Source organism: Toxorhynchites rutilus, chromosome 2 (assembly GCF_029784135.1).
Source record: "Toxorhynchites rutilus septentrionalis strain SRP chromosome 2, ASM2978413v1, whole genome shotgun sequence".
Taxonomy (NCBI): Eukaryota; Metazoa; Arthropoda; class Insecta; order Diptera; family Culicidae; genus Toxorhynchites; species Toxorhynchites rutilus.
Window position 1 is genome coordinate 161,570,559 of NC_073745.1, and position 19,561 is coordinate 161,590,119.

Here is a 19,561-nt window from a genome sequence, read left to right on the forward strand (position 1 = left end):
GCCCTCGTGCTGCTTCAATAGTGGTAGTAAGCGCTTCTGTAGGCACTCCTTAAGGTAAACCTGCCCTTTTACCGTGCCGGTCATCACGAAGGGGGCGCTCCACTTTCCGCAAGAGCAGATCGCTTGCCACACCATGTACTTTTTGGCGAACTTGGATAGTTTCTGCTTGCGAATCTCCACCGGAACGCTGAATTTGTCCTCTGCGGAGAAGAACAACAGGCCCGGCAGCTGACGAAAGTCCGCTTTGACGTAGGTTTCGTCGTCCATTACCAGGCAATGCGGCTTCGTCAGCATTTCGGTGTACAGCTTCCAGGCTCGCGTCTTCCCCACCATGTTTTGCCTTTCGTCGCGGTTAGGAGCCTTCTGAACCTTGTATGTACGCAGGCCCTCCCGCTGCTTGGTCCGCTGGACGAATGAACTTGACAAATTCAGCTTATTGGCGACATCCCGGACCGAACTTCTCGGATCACGTCTAAACTGCTTAACTACGCGCTTGTGATCTTTTTCACTGACGGAGCATCCATTTTTGCCGTTCTTCACCTTCCGGTCGATGGTTAGGTTCTCGAAGTATCGTTTTAGTACTCTGCTGACCGGACGATTGGACGATTCCCAGCATCTTACCGATGTCCCGATGTGACAACTCCGGATTTTCGAAATGAGTGCACAGGATTAATTCACGACGCTCTTTTTCGTTCGTCGACATTTTTCCAAATTTACGAAAAATTGACAGTGAAGCATGGACAACGTGATCTATACACTCTTATCTGATTATAAGCGAAAGCTGAAGATATAATTCCTAATAATTAAATTTCTACAGCGTTTTTTCCGTGATGCAATTTGATGTGACACATCCTTTAAACACATTTGGCAGTGTTGCGCCAATTCTACCGACCTCCAAACTTTAGTTCAAAAATCACTGCTCGATCTGAAAACGAAATACAGGATAAGCTTTAAGCCAGCGCTACACGATGCTACGAACACCCTCGAATGCTGGACGCTCGATGATTCGACGCATCGTGTAGTCGACTGACGAGCTACGAACCTCCAATGTCTAGTATCGAATATTCGCGTTGGAAGGTAATCCGTTCGTTGTGGATTACCTTCCAACGCGAGTGGCACGAGTCAAAGCATTTTTGTCATTCGTTGATTCGGCACACGATGACATTCGATACACCGCTACACGATTCGTCCGAATCTATCTTTGACAGATTGGTTTGTTTACATGTTTTAGATGAAGGAACTATGAAATTGATTCATAAAATTCAAAATATTCGGCAAAATATTGCACTTTAATAATGTTGATTTGAAGCATTTTTAATTTACAGCCCAATATCAGTACAATTGCTACGGCAGCAATTTCAATACTCGCATCGTCATCCAGTTTCCTAACGTTTTTTATGGTAAATAAAAACAATAAACATTCTATCCAAATGCTCGCCGAATGTTTGGACCGAGTGCATTGAATCGAACATTCACATCACCGTGTAGCAGCACATTCGTCACAACATTTGTCGATTCATCGAGCCAAATGTTTGAGTCCAACATTCGAGTGAAACGTTGGACGAATCGTGTAGCGCCCGCATTAGCGATGAAGAACTGACAGAGATGAAGGAATTGGTTAATGCTCTCGAACCAGTTGTAGTCGCTGTTGAACTGCTATGCCGGAAGAACTCCACCCCTTATGAAGTTAACGTTGGATTGCAATTTATGCTAGAACAGCTTTCGGAGTAACCATCATTATTCGTGTATATGAATAATCATTCTGCTCGTAGTCGTCATTCTGTACAATTCACCCTTTGTGGACGTTTGTCTGCTCTCAGTCACCACATCAAGGAAGTATACTAATCTTGTACTAGATTCACACTTTTTTTAAAGAATTTTAATGTCGCGTGAATCTATTCACAAATCCAAACGGTGCTCGTATGAACAGTGTCGTCGCTTGGGGGTGCAGGGGTGCGGATCGCCCACGGGTATACGATTTTAGGGGTGCAGAATCACCCCTACATTAATGAATACTTCACCAATCGGTATACATCATATACAGATAGCGAAGAGAGAGGGGGTGCAACCAGACACTTCCGCCCCGGGTGCGAAAGCTACACACGACGCCACTGCGATTGAATAATACATAACGGTACTCAGTATGAACAAATGTTGTCACCCATGCTTGAGTGAAGGCTTAATGGAAAACTATACCTGTTCCTCAGAGACACCGATGTCAACGTTCAATGATGCTTCCTTCGTTGTATCCCTGTTTCATGTCCCTCCTACCCGATCTATAAACTTTTACTTAGTCGCGGTAATACATACATACACACTCTTTACAGATACCCGGGCCGAGGGGGCATAAATTTCTGCATAACTCAAGAACTTATCAAGCAAACAGAACCAAATTTGGCATGTGGAGGTTTTAGGAGACAAGAAACGTTTCATAGGTTTCATACATCGTCTTCTATCTATATGAATAAAAATGGATCGCCGAATGTGTTGATAAGAGCAAAACTTGAGAAAGGAATTGTCCGATTTAGGGATATTTTTATTCTAGTATATTTTTTGTATCAAACATTTATTCCATGTAACGAAAAACCATGTTATTTGCAAGTGGATGAAAAATGTCGCACGAGTCTGAAAATAGTCTGATATTATTGAAAAAAGTCATTTTTGGAAAAAAGAGGCAAAAGTTAATTTTTCGGACAAACCTAAAATGGAAATGGTCACCCTACTGAAAAAATAAAAAAATACGGGTCTAATGTTTTGCGATAGAGAACAAAACTACCACTTCACGAAAATCTAAGAACCACTACACTGCGTTTCATAACTATAGAACCACTAATTTTTTCTGAGCTTACAGAGATATGTAAGAAGTCATCATTTACTTCTGTTTTAGCATCAAGAACCCCGTGAAATTGGACAATTTGGCCTGAATTCATAAAATCCGGAAAGTCAAGGCAAGGTTTATTGAATGGAGGCTTCAGATTCTGGACTGGTCAGCTTGTTTACCAGTTCAAACCCCTATCAAGAACTTGTGAGAACTGATCGTACGAGTAGTAGATGCAGCTTACAAGCAGTATGAGTGATTTGAAGAGCTTAAACGAGCAGTATCTTCTGCGTAGAAGGAGATACACACTACAACGTGGCGCAACTTGGTCAAAACCACCCCGAATAGGTTATTTGATTTGATTGAGAACTAAAGATGACCTTAGAAACTTAATGTAGTTCATGTGAAATTTACGCTAATTCTGTAAAGGAGTGAGAGTTTTTCCATCTGGTTCTATAGTTATGAAACACTAGAATTTTAGTTTTTTGATTGTTTCGCGTCTGAGCACAACAATGAAGTTCAAATGGCCAGTCTTAGTCTTTTAAATGAAGATAGTTATTATATCCTACACTATATACTTCAATTCAACCGACTTCTTACATGAAGTTGCCTTCCAAATGGCAACAAGTTTGCGAACAAAATGGTGCATATTTGACTTAAATTGGATAATTTTAAGTATGTTAAATAAAGCGTCAAATTTCGATCAGAAATACGACATTTCTTTTTCCCCAACCCTATATTTTGAAAGTGAAAAACTTAAAAGTTAATAGTTTTTAATGTGTTATTATTAATTTTATCCTAAAGATTTATATTAAACTAGATTGATAGAATTAAAGTGAAGCTCTCTAACCGCTCTACAATTCGTTCTTTGACACCTAACTTCTATCTTTCTTAATTTGGCTACAATATCGATATAAACAATTCCTGGTGAAAATTGAAGCAAAATTATCAAAAATCACGATTTTACCCCTCTGTATATGTATAAGCCACTTAAATTTCACCTTAACGTTGAAATGTTACTTTCTTCTTGAAATAAGTGATATCTGAAATATAAAAAAAATCCAAACTGCATATAAGCGAGTCCAAAATTGTATATAATCGAATCACATATAATCGAGTCTGTATATAATCTAGTCTATATATTAGGTTGTCAAAAAAGTCCTGCGGTATTTCCGCGAGGTTTCGTTGTAAGCGCGTAGTTCTAGTTGTATTCATTGTATCGAGTCATACTATAGCTTGTTGGAAAGGTATTTTTGCGCGATATAATATAGTCCTTGACAGTGTTTTGTTTGGTTAAGTCGTTCGTGAGTTATAGTGTCGCAAATATGGAGCAAAATAAAGAGAAAATCCGACATATTTTACAGTACTACTATGACAAAGGCAAAAATGCATCTCAAGCTGCCAATAAAATTTGTGCAGTTTATGGACCCGATACAGTTTCCATTTCCACCGCACAACGATGGTTTCAACGTTTTCGTTCTGGTGTAGAGGTCGTCGAAGATGCGCCAGCATCGGCCAAGAGTTGGGGATAAGTCATCAAACCATTATTAGCCATTTGAAGAAGCTTGGATTCACAAAGAAGCTCGATGTATGGGTGCCACACACGTTGACGCAAAAAAACATCTTTGACCGTATCGACGCATGTGAATCGCTGCTGAATCGCAACAAAATCGACCCGTTTCTGAAGCGGATGGGGACTGGCGATGAAAAGTGGGTCACTTCGACAACGTGTCGTGGTCGAAGCCCGCTGAAGCGGCTCAGACGGTGGCCAAGCCCTCATTAACGGCCAGGAAGGTTCTGCTGTGTGTTTGGTGGGATTGTCAAGGAATAATCTATTATGAGCTGCTTCCCTATGGCCAAACGCTCAATTCGGACCTGTACTGCCAACAACTGGACCGGTTGAAGGTAGCACTCATGAAGAAGAGGCCATCTTTGATAAACAGAGGCCGCATTGTCTTCCAGCAGGACAACGCCAGGCCACACACTTCTTTGGTGTCGCGCCAGAAGCTCCGGGAGCTCGGATGGGAGGTTCTTTTGCATCCGCCGTATAGTCCGGACCTTGCACCAAGTGACTACTACCTGCTTTTGTCCATGGCGAACGAGCTAGGTAGTCAGAAGTTAGCCACAAAAGAGGCCTGTGAAAATTGGCTATCCGAGTTTTTTGCCAATAAGGAAGCGAGCTTCTATAACAGGGGTATTATGAAGTTGGCATCTCGTTGGGAACAAGTTATCGAACAAAACGGCGCATATTTAAAACAGATGATTGTAACTAATGAAAATTCAAAAAATACAGCAGGACTTTTTTGACAGCCTAATATAATCGAGTCCGACCTGTATATGCGAACACCTGAACTGAATTTTGGGGACTGTTTCGAAAATATCATTTTAAATAAGAAAACAACACATTAAAATAATATTAAGACCTAGATTAGAATACGACAAAAACTAACAAACTAAGTAGCGAAAATTTGCAAAATATTATATTGTAAATTAATCATCTTTAACAAAAGCCGTTTCTTCAAGAAAATGGTTTATTTTAAAGTATTTTTTACAGGTAATTTACCGGTCTTAACGGTAATGTAATTTTTATTACCGAATAACCGGTTATTGAAACTTTGGCACGGGTAGTTCAATATTCAAAACTTTAATAACTTAAAACATGTCCCCGTCGATATTTTCTAATATATTTTTATTATAAAATCCTTTTTAATTTAACAAACTTTGACGTACAGAGATGCATTGTCGGTTTGACCATGCTTTGGGAAAATCGTATCCAATTAAGTTAAGTTAAAAAAAAAAGTTATATCAATCTAAATGTGATCCTACATGAAAAACTGTATATAAAGTTCTACCCTTTGACGAAACGTTCTAAAGATATAACCAATTTTTTATTTTGAAAAGTGTGAACTAATAGAAAATGTTTACTGCTGCTGGACATCACGACTTAGGTTCTAACATCGTATAGTAATTCTATATTCCATTTTTTACTACTTTTCTAAAAAGACAACGATTTTGCAATGTATTGAAATTTAATAAAATTTTATTGAGTCCGACACAGCACCGCTCTATATCGGTCAATTGAGAAGTGGAAATATCGAAGGGGACATGTTTTGAGTTGAACAAATTTTTAATATTAAACTCAATTTTTAAATGAAATTTTTTAATCGTGCATTTGTAATTTATTTTTCAAAAATAGCCCATCGATTTTCCAACAACTCAGCCGTGCGTCATATTTTAACAGACATCTGGGTTCTGTGTAAGATTTTTCGCAAAGAAGAGTTAATGATTCTAGATACGAAAAAAATTTGTTATAATTGAATTGGTCATCTGATAATTAACTAGAATTCACTAGACCATACACACAAAGTTTTAAAAAATGAGAGTTTCGGGGCAACGGCCTGCTGACTTGGCGTGGAATTGCTCTGAAATACGTAAGCTTCATTTTTATCTCAAAAATTATAATTCCTTCAATCGTTTTTTTCTGTATAATAGTGACTTCCAACACTTTTGGCTAATTCGCCATTTTTCTTCAATCGGTGTCCACTCATGAAACAAAATATGTTCATCTATTCAAATAGGATTTTCCTTTACTAACGCTACTTTGAATATCTAACCATTTGGGAATGAACTTTAATACAATCCATACATTCTATTGTGTTTCTCCTAAACTAGCATTCCATTATTCAATTCAGTTTCAACACGTTTTCAATGAATTTAGCACACTATATTTAACCAGAATCAACTGGATTGCACCTCGCTAGTCAAAAATTCTTCTTCTTTTCACGTTGAAGAATTCTAGTAAAATTATCAATATGAAAAACAATGTCGATAAATGTATGAAAGGTAACTAACCGATCGCTGGTAAAAAGCAATCATAGTTTGAGGCACGGGGTTTCTAACAAATCGCGCAGTATGACAAGACATAATTTTTCTCTCTTTATACTCAAAATATGGTACAGATTGTTAAAAAGACAGGACAATAAAAATGATCGATAAACAGGATTGCCCCGTTCAAAACGGTAAGTTTGGTCATCCTACTTAAACATAATAACTGAGCCTGTGAAAATAAACGTATTATATACAAAATGAAAAGATTTACCGTTGAAGTTCGAAATAATTGTTTGAAATTATGGTTTCCTACTGGTGCCCTGCAAAAACTATTGAATAAAAATGTATCCAGAATAGGTTATTTCTCTGAGTTACATGTAAATTCCTACAATTCCTACAAGGAAAATTTGTTACGTTCAACCGCTATGACACGCCATTTGACAATTCAGATTCACAAATCATTCATTGCATGTAACATGTTATCAGCAGATGGAACCGAACATAATTCGTATAAGTAGAATGAACAATATAATAAAGCGACAGGATGAATAACTTCCGTAATACAATGCCACCCAAACACGTTGCGTACACCATTGCAACTTGAAACTCGAGTCGCTTATTGACATCGATGTAAATTATCCTCTCAAAAAGGTACTTCAGCAACAATGTCATCAAGCAAGCAACACAGAGTGTGAGAGGATATTTGCATAAATAGGGCGGCTTTCGTGCCGGACAACAATTTGCCCCGTCCCAAATTTCTACTTACCGTTGATGACATGCAGCGATACGGTGATCGGTGGACTGTTCGATGGGCTGCACGAGTAGTTCCCGGAATCTTTTTTCCTAGTCGATTCGATCATCAATGAGCCAATCTGAAGTAAAATTGAAAGGGAGTAGATAAAAACGTTAGCCAGACACAGCATTACAAGTGAGGGAGAGGGAGAGATAGAGCACAAAAAATCATAAATCGACACACATTCACAAAAAATGAGCATAAATTGCTCTCGACATACAACTCGGATATTCTTTTTTTTTTCTCTATCGAACAGTCTGAAATCGAAGCGAAAGCGTGGAGAGAAAAATCGACATTGAATTTGAATATTTTTGCTACACTAAATCAAACGATTTTATTACAAAAGAGGAGGTGGTTTTAGCATTGGCATTTCAGCATTGGGAGGATAAGCGCTTGCCTCGAATGCAGTACTAAAAAGCTTTGTTCGAGTTGCTTTTTAGACGTTCTAGATTTATCAGCTTCAAATGTCGATGGTAGTGGAGAAGAAGGTAAAATGTGGGTCCCTGGAGCAACATTAAAGCAATGGAATAGATGCAAAACGACACTGTCATGAAGCGTCCCAAAGGCTGTCACAAAACTGTTTGCTATCTGTTGACACTGGTTGGGATATGGCTTATTCGGCTGAGAGCTCTGCTACTCTGCTAGTTCCGAAAGAGGATGAAAAGTACTCACCCATCTGGAGCAGGAAATGGATGAGAATTTATGCACAGAAAAAGAACACATAGCGCGAGTACAAGGCGAGTACAAGGAAGAAACTGCAGAAGTTAGAAGAAAATAAATCTGTGTCGCTTTGCTTCAATGCAGCTCGGAGAAAACTGCTCTGATTGAGCTTGAAAAATTTCCATTGAAGAGAAAATGCATTCCTCACAATTTTAGCGCTGTCGAGAAAAAGCATTATTCTTATTTTTCTTCTCTTCAAGCACCAATTGGAGTTTCCTTCTAATTTCACATTTTACCCAGCCCAGCAGTCGTTCGCTAGATGGTGGAATTAAGCATAAAAGAGCGTAAATCTCGTCGTTTGGATGTGCACAATACATAGCAGTAGGTTATTTAATTAATATTATTTTAGAACATTATTCTTCAAAATGAACGGAGCGATGATTCTTTTTTCATGTTACTCTTGTAATCCTAATAACAAGGATTTTACATCTAGAAGAATCTTAGATTTGTTCAATCAAACTAATATGCTTTAATTCATTGAACCTTTGAAAGTCCTACACACTGATCGTTATTCAATTGATCCACGATCCACATTGCGAAATGGCAAACATGTAACTAAAGAAATTGCATCCAAATTTTGTAATTATTTATTTATGTTATTTATGTAATCGATTCCCTGTTTTCTGATAACACTACTCAATTTATGTGCAGGCATAAATACAAAATTTGTGTAAATTAGCTTCAAATCTCTGCTGTCAAATGCACATTTAAACGAATACGACTCAATCCCGACAGTTTTGTTAGAAAGAGAACAAACATAATAGCTCCCCAAGTTGTTGATTGAAATATTGATCCGTCAATGGTTAACTTACAGCATACTAAAAATTCGCTTCCGCTTGGATAGAGAAATAAATTTTGAATATTAATAGATGTTCGTTCGTTTTTTTTGCGTCTGCTTCTTCCACAATTCAACTTTTACGAACGAATAGATTCGACTGATCTCTTGAAAACGCCTTGGAGCATGGAGGAAAATTTCGAAGAATAGCATCGAAGCAACAGCAGCAGCAGTGTGCACTAAGCCATGGCTTATAAACTTTCGGAGAGAATTTTTTTTTATAGTTTGGTAAAATGTTCCCAAAGCGACCCATAAAATAGAGAATGATGATGACTATAAATCTAGTAGTGGCAGGCAAAATTCGAGAGGGAAGAAAAGATTCCGTCATGTATCCTTACAGTGCTGTGGATGTCACCATCAAGGTCCGGTGCACCACGATCTAGCTGCGTTTTCCAGCCTCGTCGGTTTTCGGTGAAAATCTGCTGGGTGCCGTGATACCAAATGATATAGGATGGCGGCTCGAGGGCACCACGGACTACGCAGCGCAATGTGACGGCACTCCCCGCCTTCACGTACCGGTCGGAATCTCCAATAAGCTCGGTTCTTGGCACTGGGGACAAAAGAGAGAGAAACAGAGAAAAAATGTAATGTTAGCAGGAAATGAACGAACAGTGGAAAACTACTTTAGTGCATCCGAGGCATGTCCACACTGCCGTTGAAGCGCCTCGTTTAATACTTTTTACACTTTTGTTTCTATCCAAATATACATATTTTCATCGAGTATTCTTCCTTTGGTCCAGGTTATCACACTTTATTATCTCAGTACTGCTTCGGGCCGACGGAAAATTTAAATGAAAATATGTTGGCTTAATGGGGCTGGGAATGAAATGTAAATTTAGCAGCAAGCGATAAGATGGCTATCATTAGCTGCAGTCTTGCATTCATTGGAGACACATTTTCCGGGGAATCAACTTCTGTAAAAATACTGAATTGATATACTTTATCTGTGGATGACATTTACATTACGTGCTAGAAAAATATGAACGAAACTGTTGGATTCTGTTCTATCGAACCGGTAATTGACCCGGCGTTCCGTTCCATAGGACAATTTTTTTCGGTTGGGAGAGGAATTTATTTACGTGAACACAATCACATTCCAGCACATACATTGTCGGGAATGGGAAAATGGTGGACAAAATTAATACGTTTCGATATGAATGTGGTAATGATACGGTCATATAGAACTATTCGAAGGATCCAGCAAAAAAATTACTCAATGCATATGTTCACAGGTGTCTTGAAGTTTATCGAGGTAAATGTACACATCAATTGGGCTATGTACATTCCACGGGTTTTCATTATAAAAAGAATTGAAAAAGAGTGAAAAGTTTAAGTTTCACTCTGTTGAGGCCACTTGCTACTTGTTGACAACCGATGCGATGTTGACAACCGTCCGTAAGACGCTGTATTGGACACATTGGAGCATGATTCAAAAGCAAGAACGTTATGGTTCAAAATCTAGGGTTGTTGAGCATGTTTACATAGTTCCATCGACAAAAAGGAAGGATTTTCTTCATTCCTCCGTGACGAGTCATGAAATATGGATTCATGAAATAGAGCAACTAAATTTAAAAAAATGCCAAATGATCACACTGCAATGGTTATGCTTTGTATTTCATGGGACCAGATCTTTGTTATTTATCAAACGAAACCATCACTGGGATACGATAAAACATATTAACAAAAACACTGTAACTTTTGGAATATTGCAACATTTCAAACAAATAGAGGTATCTGTACTGAAAGAAGGTGTGTTTGGTTTTGACATTCCACAAAAAAAAACGAGCTATCACAACAAACCTCAGAAGCTACGTGTTTCTGCTGATCGCCAAAATTAAGAAACGACAGCAGAATGACGTCATTTACGTTGACATTTTGAAAACTTTCAATCGAGCTCCTCGTGCCATCGCTGTAGAAAAAATGAAGCGATACGTGTTTCCATCATTTTGGCTAACCAATTGAATTCATTCGTAGTGAAAAGAGTTGCAGCCGTCAAATATCTGTGTGTCGTGCTCGAAATGAAACTGACACTTTTAAAGCATATTGCAACAGTTACCCTAAGACTTTTGCGTTTTGGGATTCGTAAGACGCCACAACCATTCATTTAGAGATGTGTATTGCTTCAAAGCGTTATACGCGTCTCTCGTGTCTCGCCATTTTTTACATTAAAATTGCATTTCCATAAAATAAATTGCGAGAACTTAGTTTCGCACTTAATAGATAATGCGCCTCCATTCTGATGATGTGAAGAATAACCACAAGGCACTTAAAGGTTCTGTGATTCCAATCTTTCAAAAGTACACCAAGTACGTGCGTCAACTTCAAACACTACACACGCTGTTAACACGATGAGAAAACAAAGATGCTTCTGGGCTAGAGGTGGGGAAGGAATCGAGCTTAAACCTCATCGTTATTGGAAACTCCAGAGAATGTAGAATGATGATGATGATGGCTCACCACAAAGGTTTGAGCAGGACGATTTATCTTATAGGTAATATTTATTTTCAAACATATCAAGAAGCCAGTATTATAAAAATAAAAACAAAGCGAGCTGGCTCTGTTGCAGGCATAAATATCTATCAATAGAACATTCAAAATAGGCAAAAACTGCGAAAAAACAAACTATGTTCCTATCCATACTGATATTGACATAGTCATAGTCTCAACTTAAGGCCCAATGTTTTTTCCAAGGCATGTCAAGAAAATTTCCAACCCGGGAAGATCCTTGACTGATTGGGAATTGAACCCAATATCCAAAAGTTTCAACTTAGAACATAACAGAGATCTGCTACAATCAGAAATAATCGATTCAACCATCTGATGAAAGATAGTTTACGACAATTCTGAATGAGCTATCCCAATTTCAGTTTCCACTTCAGACTCTACATAAAATTTCATTGTGTGTCAGTTTTCTGCCAGTGTTCATTATTAACATTAGTCCAGGTCTACCAAACGCGCGCGAGGCTCAAACTTTCGTAGACAACGCGCGTTTTTCTTTTTTTTAAGAATCTACAATACAATAAAAAAAACATCATCATCATCAGTACGAACATGGCAGTTTGAGATACCTGTAAATTTTTTTTTAATTTCAATAATTAGTAAGGCGTCGTGCACAAATTACGTAACGCTAAAAATGCGGTTTTTGGACCACCTCCCCCCCCCCTATGTAACCATGAGTAACGCAAGACAAACCCCTTCCCCCTCATGTTACGTAACGCAAAATCTAAGTCGTTTGAAAAATTTTCATAACATTTCAGATTTTATTAAATAATTAAACAAAAATTAGAAAATCTACCCATGCCAAGTTTATTCGAATTAAATTTGACAAGTCCATAGAATTTCTAACAAACAGAGAAAGAAAATCAATGCTTATATTTGTTGGGATTGGTACTTTCAAACCATCTAGTGTTTGGCTGAGAGGAAAAGGAGCTGGTATAAATTGATGTTGGTTACAAAAATAACTGTTTGTTTTCAGAAGTTCGAGACTGAATCGAGCATCGAGATTTGTCACTGCTCAACAAAAGGGTCGCTTTCTTAGGAATTTAAAAAATACGTTCTCAAATTTAAAGAATAGGGGGAAACAGTCCTAATCCGACCGATGGTCTTGAACCGACCTCTTCTTTGATCTCGGAAATGGCGCCACCGTGTTTCAATGCTTAAAAAAAGGGAAAGATAGATTTTTAACCAGTACTGAAAATGAGTTGAATGTTCTTTCAGACGATGAAACATTATAATACTCTTTCAGACGATGAAACATTATAATACTAAATTATTTCGACAAGACAAGTTATATAGATTGAATTTACCGGATGCTTGAAGTACAAATATGATCGGGAATGGTCAGATTGAGCCATATTTGGTTTCCATCGGGACTAAACAACTTTGTAAAAATTCCAACAGTGACTATCCTTGTTTCAACGCAGCGGTTCCTGTCGTTCGACTACTTGCAAAGAGTACTGGGATGTTCTCATGTGACGAGAAAAATCATTCGGCTAAATATCCTACAAATTCCACTTTCTCAATTTGGGATTTTTCGGGCTTAATAAAGGGTGTGTCACATCAAATTGCATCACGGAAAAAACGCTGTAGAAATTTAATTTTTAGGAATTATATCTTCAGCTTTCGCTTATAATCAGATAAGAGTGTATAGATCACGTTGGCCATGCTTCACTGTCAATTTTTCGTAAATTTGGAATAATGTCGTCGAACGAAAAAGAGCGTCGTGAATTAATCCTGCGCACTCATTTCGAGAATCCGGAGTTGTCACATCGGGACATCGGTAAGATGCTGGGAATCGTCCAATCCACGGTCAGCAGAGTACTAAAACGATACTTCGAGAACCTAACCATCGACCGGAAGGTGAAGAACGGCAAAAATGGATGCTCCGTCAGTGAAAAAGATCACAAGCGCGTAGTTAAGCAGTTTAGAAGTGATCCGAGAAGTTCGGTCCGGGATATCGCCAATAAGCTGAATTTGTCAAGTTCATTCGTCCAGCGGAAGAAGCAGCGGGAGGGCATGCGTACATACAAGGTTCAGAAGGCTCCTAACCGCGACGAAAGGCAAAACATGGTGAGGAAGATGCGAGCCCGGAAGCTGTACACCGAAATGCTGACGAAGCCGCATTGCCCGGTAATGGACGACGAAACCTACGTTAAAGCGGACTTTCGTCAGCTGCCGGGCCTGTTGTTCTTCTCCGCAGAGGACAAATTCAGCGTTCCGGAGGAGATTCGCAAGCAGAAACTATCCAAGTTTGCCAAAAAGTACATGGTGTGGCAAGCGATCTGCTCTTGCGGAAAGCGGAGCGCCCCCTTCGTGATGACCGGCACGGTAAACAGGCAGGTTTACCTTAAGGAGTGCCTACAGAAGCGCTTACTACCACTATTGAAGCAGCACGAGGGCCCGACCATCTTCTGGCCGGATCTCGCTTCGTGCCACTATTCAAAGGACGTGGTACGAAGCCAACGGGGTCACCTTCGTGCCAAAGGGAACGAACCCGCCCAACGCGCCGGAGCTTCGCCCAATAGAGAAATATTGGGCGATTATGAAGCAGGCCCTCCGGAAGAACCCAAAAGTTGTCAAATCGGAGGCGAACTTCAAGATAAAATGGATTTCTGTTCAAAAAAAAACTACAACCTGACGTTGTACAGAATTTTATGGACGGGGTAAAGAGGAAGGTGCGAGGATACGGGCTTGGGCTCGAAGTATGAATAAAAAGAAAATGCTAAAAGTTGTTTAATAGTTTTTATTTTACTGTCTAAAATTTTCAAAAGGATCGGTCTACTGGGCGAATTTCTACAGCGTTTTTTCCGTGATGCAATTTGATGTGACACACCCTTTATATTAGGCTTTAACGGGATATCCATCGATTGTTAGGTTGTTCCACAGATCATCTAACGATTTCGCTGCATACTCAAAATGTTTCGCTTCCAGTTTCGGATTGTTTTGAGTTTTTCATTCAAGTGAGATCCATTATTATCATGCAAAAGTATTAATCCTTCTAACTTCTAGAAATAGTAACCTTCCGACGTTCAACTTGGTTGAAACCCTTGCGTTCTGGACCATTTGTAAAAAAAGAATATTGCATCAAGATTCAATTGATTAAAATGATGAAAATATATATTTATGACCTTTTTTAAAACGAGGGTTCTCGTCTGGTCCTCCATCCACATTAATTATGATTACTGGGTTAATAAATCTTCGATATCGAATAATTTCGAATTTAGGGAGCTCGCCACCTTTTTTTTAAATCGAACCCATGGATTTGAAGAACAGTGCCTTCCTAAACAAACTGCAACGTACGTTGGATCATTGTATCCAACTGATTCAGAATGACCAAAGTGACCTAGCTTCTTTCTGCACCTGTGATAACCGAAGGAATAACCTTATGTGTAGCAGCAAAGAAAAATAATGATCTGGAAGATTAACGCGATATTCGAGATGCATTAATCGGTGCCTGTCTATTGACCGCGGTTTAGCCCATTACAACACGTACTTTATCACACCACATTCTTGACTCAGGAAACACACCACATTCGGCCCCAGAATCGAAGCTATCTGCTCAAGCATATAGGGGCGCTGAATTAATTTAGGAATAAAAATTGAATTATGTTACGTAACGAGCACGCTTACCCCTCCCTCCCCCCTATGCCACATTAAGTAACAAAACCTTTGTGTTGTCTTTTTTTCGATACTCTGGTCATTTTTCACCCGAAGCTCGATTCAAATAATTGTTGTTGTTGTAAATTTGTTATCGGTAGCGTTTAGTATCAATGCACAATGGTCCAGGAGATGCATTTAAGTGAAAATTAGCATTTAAAGCTCGATGGTTATTTTCTAGACAAAAACTGTTTTCTACAAAGTTGTTACATATGATAGAGCGCTCATTTTTATGTTGTCGAAAATAGGGTGCCCAAAATTGTCGATGAAATAAACAATATAACTTTCTTATCTTTATAGATAGAGGTAAACATAGTTCGACAATTTTGTAGTCCCAGTTATTTGAGACATCTTTGTATAACAAAGTTTTCTTTCTATCTTTTGTAATAACTGATACAGCGCCTTTTTTCTAAGTTGCGTTAGGGTCACCATGAAAAAAAAACGGTTTTTTGTCTCTAACTTTTATATTTGAAATTATACATACAAACTGTCTTCGAAAGACTTTCAGAGCTTACTAATACAAACGATTGCGATGCAGAACTTGTCAATATCTCAACTTCACTCAAATTTATTGATATTTCTTCCCAAAAAATACGCTCTCTTCAATTGCTTGTCATTCTTTCGGGGGCAAACATAAACAAAGTTTATTGGCGGCATTTGAAGGAAAATAAGGAAAGGGAAATAATGAGTTTTTGGCCAAAACCATCAGAACTTTGAGTAGGATTAGGATATTAACAAGTTCTGCATCGCAAAATGTTGGTATTGATAAACTCTAAAAGTCGTATGAAGACAGTTTTGATGTAGAATTTGAAATATAAAAGTTAGAGCAAAAACCCCTGCTTTTTCATGGTCACCCTAATGCAACTTACGGAAAAAATCGATTATATTAAAAGATAAAAAAAAGCTTTGTTCTACAAAGTTATTTTAAATAATTGGGTCTACAACATTGTCGAACTATGTTCATCTCTATCTATAAAGATAAGAAAGTTAATTTTTTTATTTCATCTACAGTTCTAGTCACCCTATTTTTGATAACATAAAAATGAGTGCTCTATCATATGTAACAACTTTTTCGAAGACAGTCTTTGTCTAAAGAATAAATATCTGCCACAATGTTGTTTTTCAACTAAATTGCATTTGGGTAACCATGAACAAAACGGTTTTTCACTCTAACTTTTATATTTCAAATTCTACATCAAAATTGTCTTTGTACGACTTTCAAAGCTTATCATTACCAACATTTTGTGATGCAGAATTTGTCAATATCTTAATCCTGTTCAAAGCTATTGCTGAGTTTTCACCCAAAAACTCATGATTTCTATTTTAATTTACTCAAATACAAAAAATAAAATATCTTCGAAAATCACATATTATATAGTGAGAAATTTGTTCTTTCAAATTCCGTCAACGAACATTTTTTATGTTTGCCCCACAAAGAATGGCAAGCAATTGAAGAGAGCGTATTTTTTGGGAAGAAATATTAATAACTTCGAGTGATGTTGAGATATAGACAAGTGAAGTTTTGCATCGCAAAATGTTTGTATTAGTATGTTCTAAAAATCTTTCGAAGACAGTTTGTATGTAGAACTTGAAATATAAAAGTGTGAGTATAAAAACAGTTTTTTTCATGATGACCCTAACGCACCTTGGAAAAAAGGCGTTATATCGGTTTCAAGTAGAGATGTGCCATCCGCTCATGAGCTGTTCCGAAGAATCGACTCTTTGAAGTGAGTTGACGCGGAACAGCTCGCAAAAAAAATCAAACAGCTCTTCAGCTCACTTTGATGATGATGAAGGAGAGAAAAGAGCTGTAGAATTGAAGAGAGTGTGTGAGCTGTAAGATTCAAATGAACTGACCGTCTCTCGCTCTTCGTGTTAAGACATCAGTTTAGTTTCATTTGTCCCTCGTCATTTCAACTGTTATATTCGCGTTGACGGCATTGAGCTTTGTTTACCAGTTTAGGGGGCGCCAAAAATAATAATTGGCTCTCAGGCAGAATGAACACGTTTTTAAAATTCAAATTATTAATGAAAATTAACTTCTGTGTATCAAATGAGTATTATATTTCAATGAAAAACACTTTGTTTGCAGGCGGTGCAAAAATCTCATAAGATTTTTTTTTTTGAAGAAAACTTTCTATTGTAATGTAAAGCCTCAGTAAAAATGTCGGAAATGTTGTACTCGCCGAGTCTGTTGTAAATAATAGTCTGGAATACGTGTTTCAAGTAATTAATAATATGGTGTGAAAAATTTCATTTGAATTTTAACATTTTCAAACTGGCTTCGTGGCTATCGAGTTTGGGACCCAAATTGAAAGTCGGTACTGACAACTGAGCTGAAGAGCTGTTCATAAAGAACAGCTCATTTAGATGAGCTGAAATGATCAGAGCTGTTCATCATGATGAGCTGATTTGCACACCTCTAGTTTCAAGAGATAGAAAAAAACTTTGTTATTCAACTTCTTGAATGGCGTTAATGTTCCCTGGGGAACTTTTGCCGTCTCAACGTATGCATTAACTAGCGTCATTTATTAATACTCATTTGAGATTTCTTAAGCCAAATAACATGCCTTGAATGTATTCCGAGGGGCAAGTTCTAGAATACGCGTGACCACAGCGCAAGTCGAAGGAAATTTCTCTGACGAAATGATTTCTGTGCGGATTAATCATAGTTTCCATGCTGATTTTTTTTGTTCGTGTTTAAAGGGTGTGTCACATCAAATTGCATCACGGAAAAAACGCTGTAGAAATTCGCCCAGTAGACCGATTCTTTTGAAAATTTTAGACAGTAAAATAAAAACTATTAAACAACTTTTGGCATTTTCTTTTTATTCATACTTCGAGTCCAAGCCCGTATGCTCGCACCTTCCTCTTTACCCCGTACATAAGGTTCTGTACAACGTCAGGTTGTAGTTTTTTTGAACAGAAATCCATTTTCTCTTGAAGTCCGCCTCCGATTTGACAACTTTTGGGTTCATCCGGAGGGCCTGCTTCATAATCGCCCAATATTTCTCTATTGGGCGAAGCTCCGGCGCGTTGGGCGGGTTCATTTCCTTTGGCACGAAGGTGACCCCGTTGGCTTCGTAGCACTCCAACACGTCCTTTGAATAGTGGCACGAAGCGAGATCCGGCCAGAAGATGGTCGGGCCCTCGTGCTGCTTCAATAGTGGTAGTAAGCGCTTCTGTAGGCACTCCTTAAGGTAAACCTGCCCGTTTACCGTGCCGGTCATCACGAAGGGGGCGCTCCGCTTTCCGCAAGAGCAGATCGCTTGCCACACCATGTACTTTTTGGCAAACTTGGATAGTTTCTGCTTGCGAATCTCCTCCGGAACGCTGAATTTGTCCTCTGCGGAGAAGAACAACAGGCCCGGCAGCTGACGAAAGTCCGCTTTGACGTAGGTTTCGTCGTCCATTACCAGGCAATGCGGCTTCGTCAGCATTTCGGTGTACAGCTTCCGGGCTCGCGTCTTCCCCACCATGTTTTGCCTTTCGTCGCGGTTAGGAGCCTTCTGAACCTTGTATGTACGCAGGCTTGCTTGGCCGCTGCTTGGTCCGCTGGACGAATGAACTTGACAAATTCAGCTTATTGGCGACATCCCGGACCGAACTTCTCGGATCACGTCTAAACTGCTTAACTACGCGCTTGCGATCTTTTTCACTGACGGAGCATCCATTTTTGCCGTTCTTCACCTTCCGGTCGATGGTTAGGTTCTCGAAGTATCGTTTTAGTACTCTGCTGACCGTGGATTGGACGATTCCCAGCATCTTACCGATGTCCCGATGTGACAACTCCGCATTCTCGAAATGAGTGCGCAGGATTAATTCACGACGCTCTTTTTCGTTCGTCGACATTTTTTCAAATTTACGAAAAATTGACAGTGAAGCATGGCCAACGTGATCTATACACTCTTATCTGATTATAATTCCTAAAAATTAAATTTCTACAGCGTTTTTTCCGTGATGCAATGTGATGTGACACACCCTTTACACCTTATTATTAGACCTTTATTGCGTTATCCGCGATTTTCGTTATCCGCAGTAACCTGTTACATTTTTTATGTTACTTTTCTTGGACGGTTATGATTTCGCAAAGTATTAAAATTGAATGAATTTTAAAAGTTCATATCTCCATTTTGGTAAGTTCGACACGGCAATATTATACGTCAAACTTTGTTAAAGTGAAAGGTTGTTTTAATAAAAATATTCGAAAAAATATCGAAGGGTACCTGTTTTGAGTTACACTTTAAACACTTTTATTACTAAATTCAATTTTCGTGCAATATTTTTAACGGAGTATTCGAAATGTTTTTTTTTCCTAAATAGTTCATTGATCTACCAACAACTATATTCTGTATAATATTTGGATCAGAAATCTGGATTTCAAGTTGTTTATTTTAAAACAAAAAGCTTC

General features: G+C 38.5%; 1 protein-coding gene across 6 annotated transcripts in view; it reads right to left on the bottom strand.

The window, feature by feature from the left end:
• The window catches only part of LOC129771299 (zwei Ig domain protein zig-8-like), a 374,094-nt gene that overhangs the window by 18,766 nt on the left and 335,767 nt on the right, over window positions 1-19,561 (bottom strand). For all 6 annotated transcript variants that reach the window (XM_055774794.1, XM_055774793.1, XM_055774792.1 and 3 more), the window contains exons 8-9: window positions 9,333-9,544; window positions 7,413-7,518 (exon numbers count right to left, since the gene is read on the bottom strand). In XM_055774794.1, coding sequence (XP_055630769.1) covers window positions 7,413-7,518; window positions 9,333-9,544 — 318 coding nt within the window. The remainder of the gene's footprint in view (window positions 1-7,412; window positions 7,519-9,332; window positions 9,545-19,561) is intronic.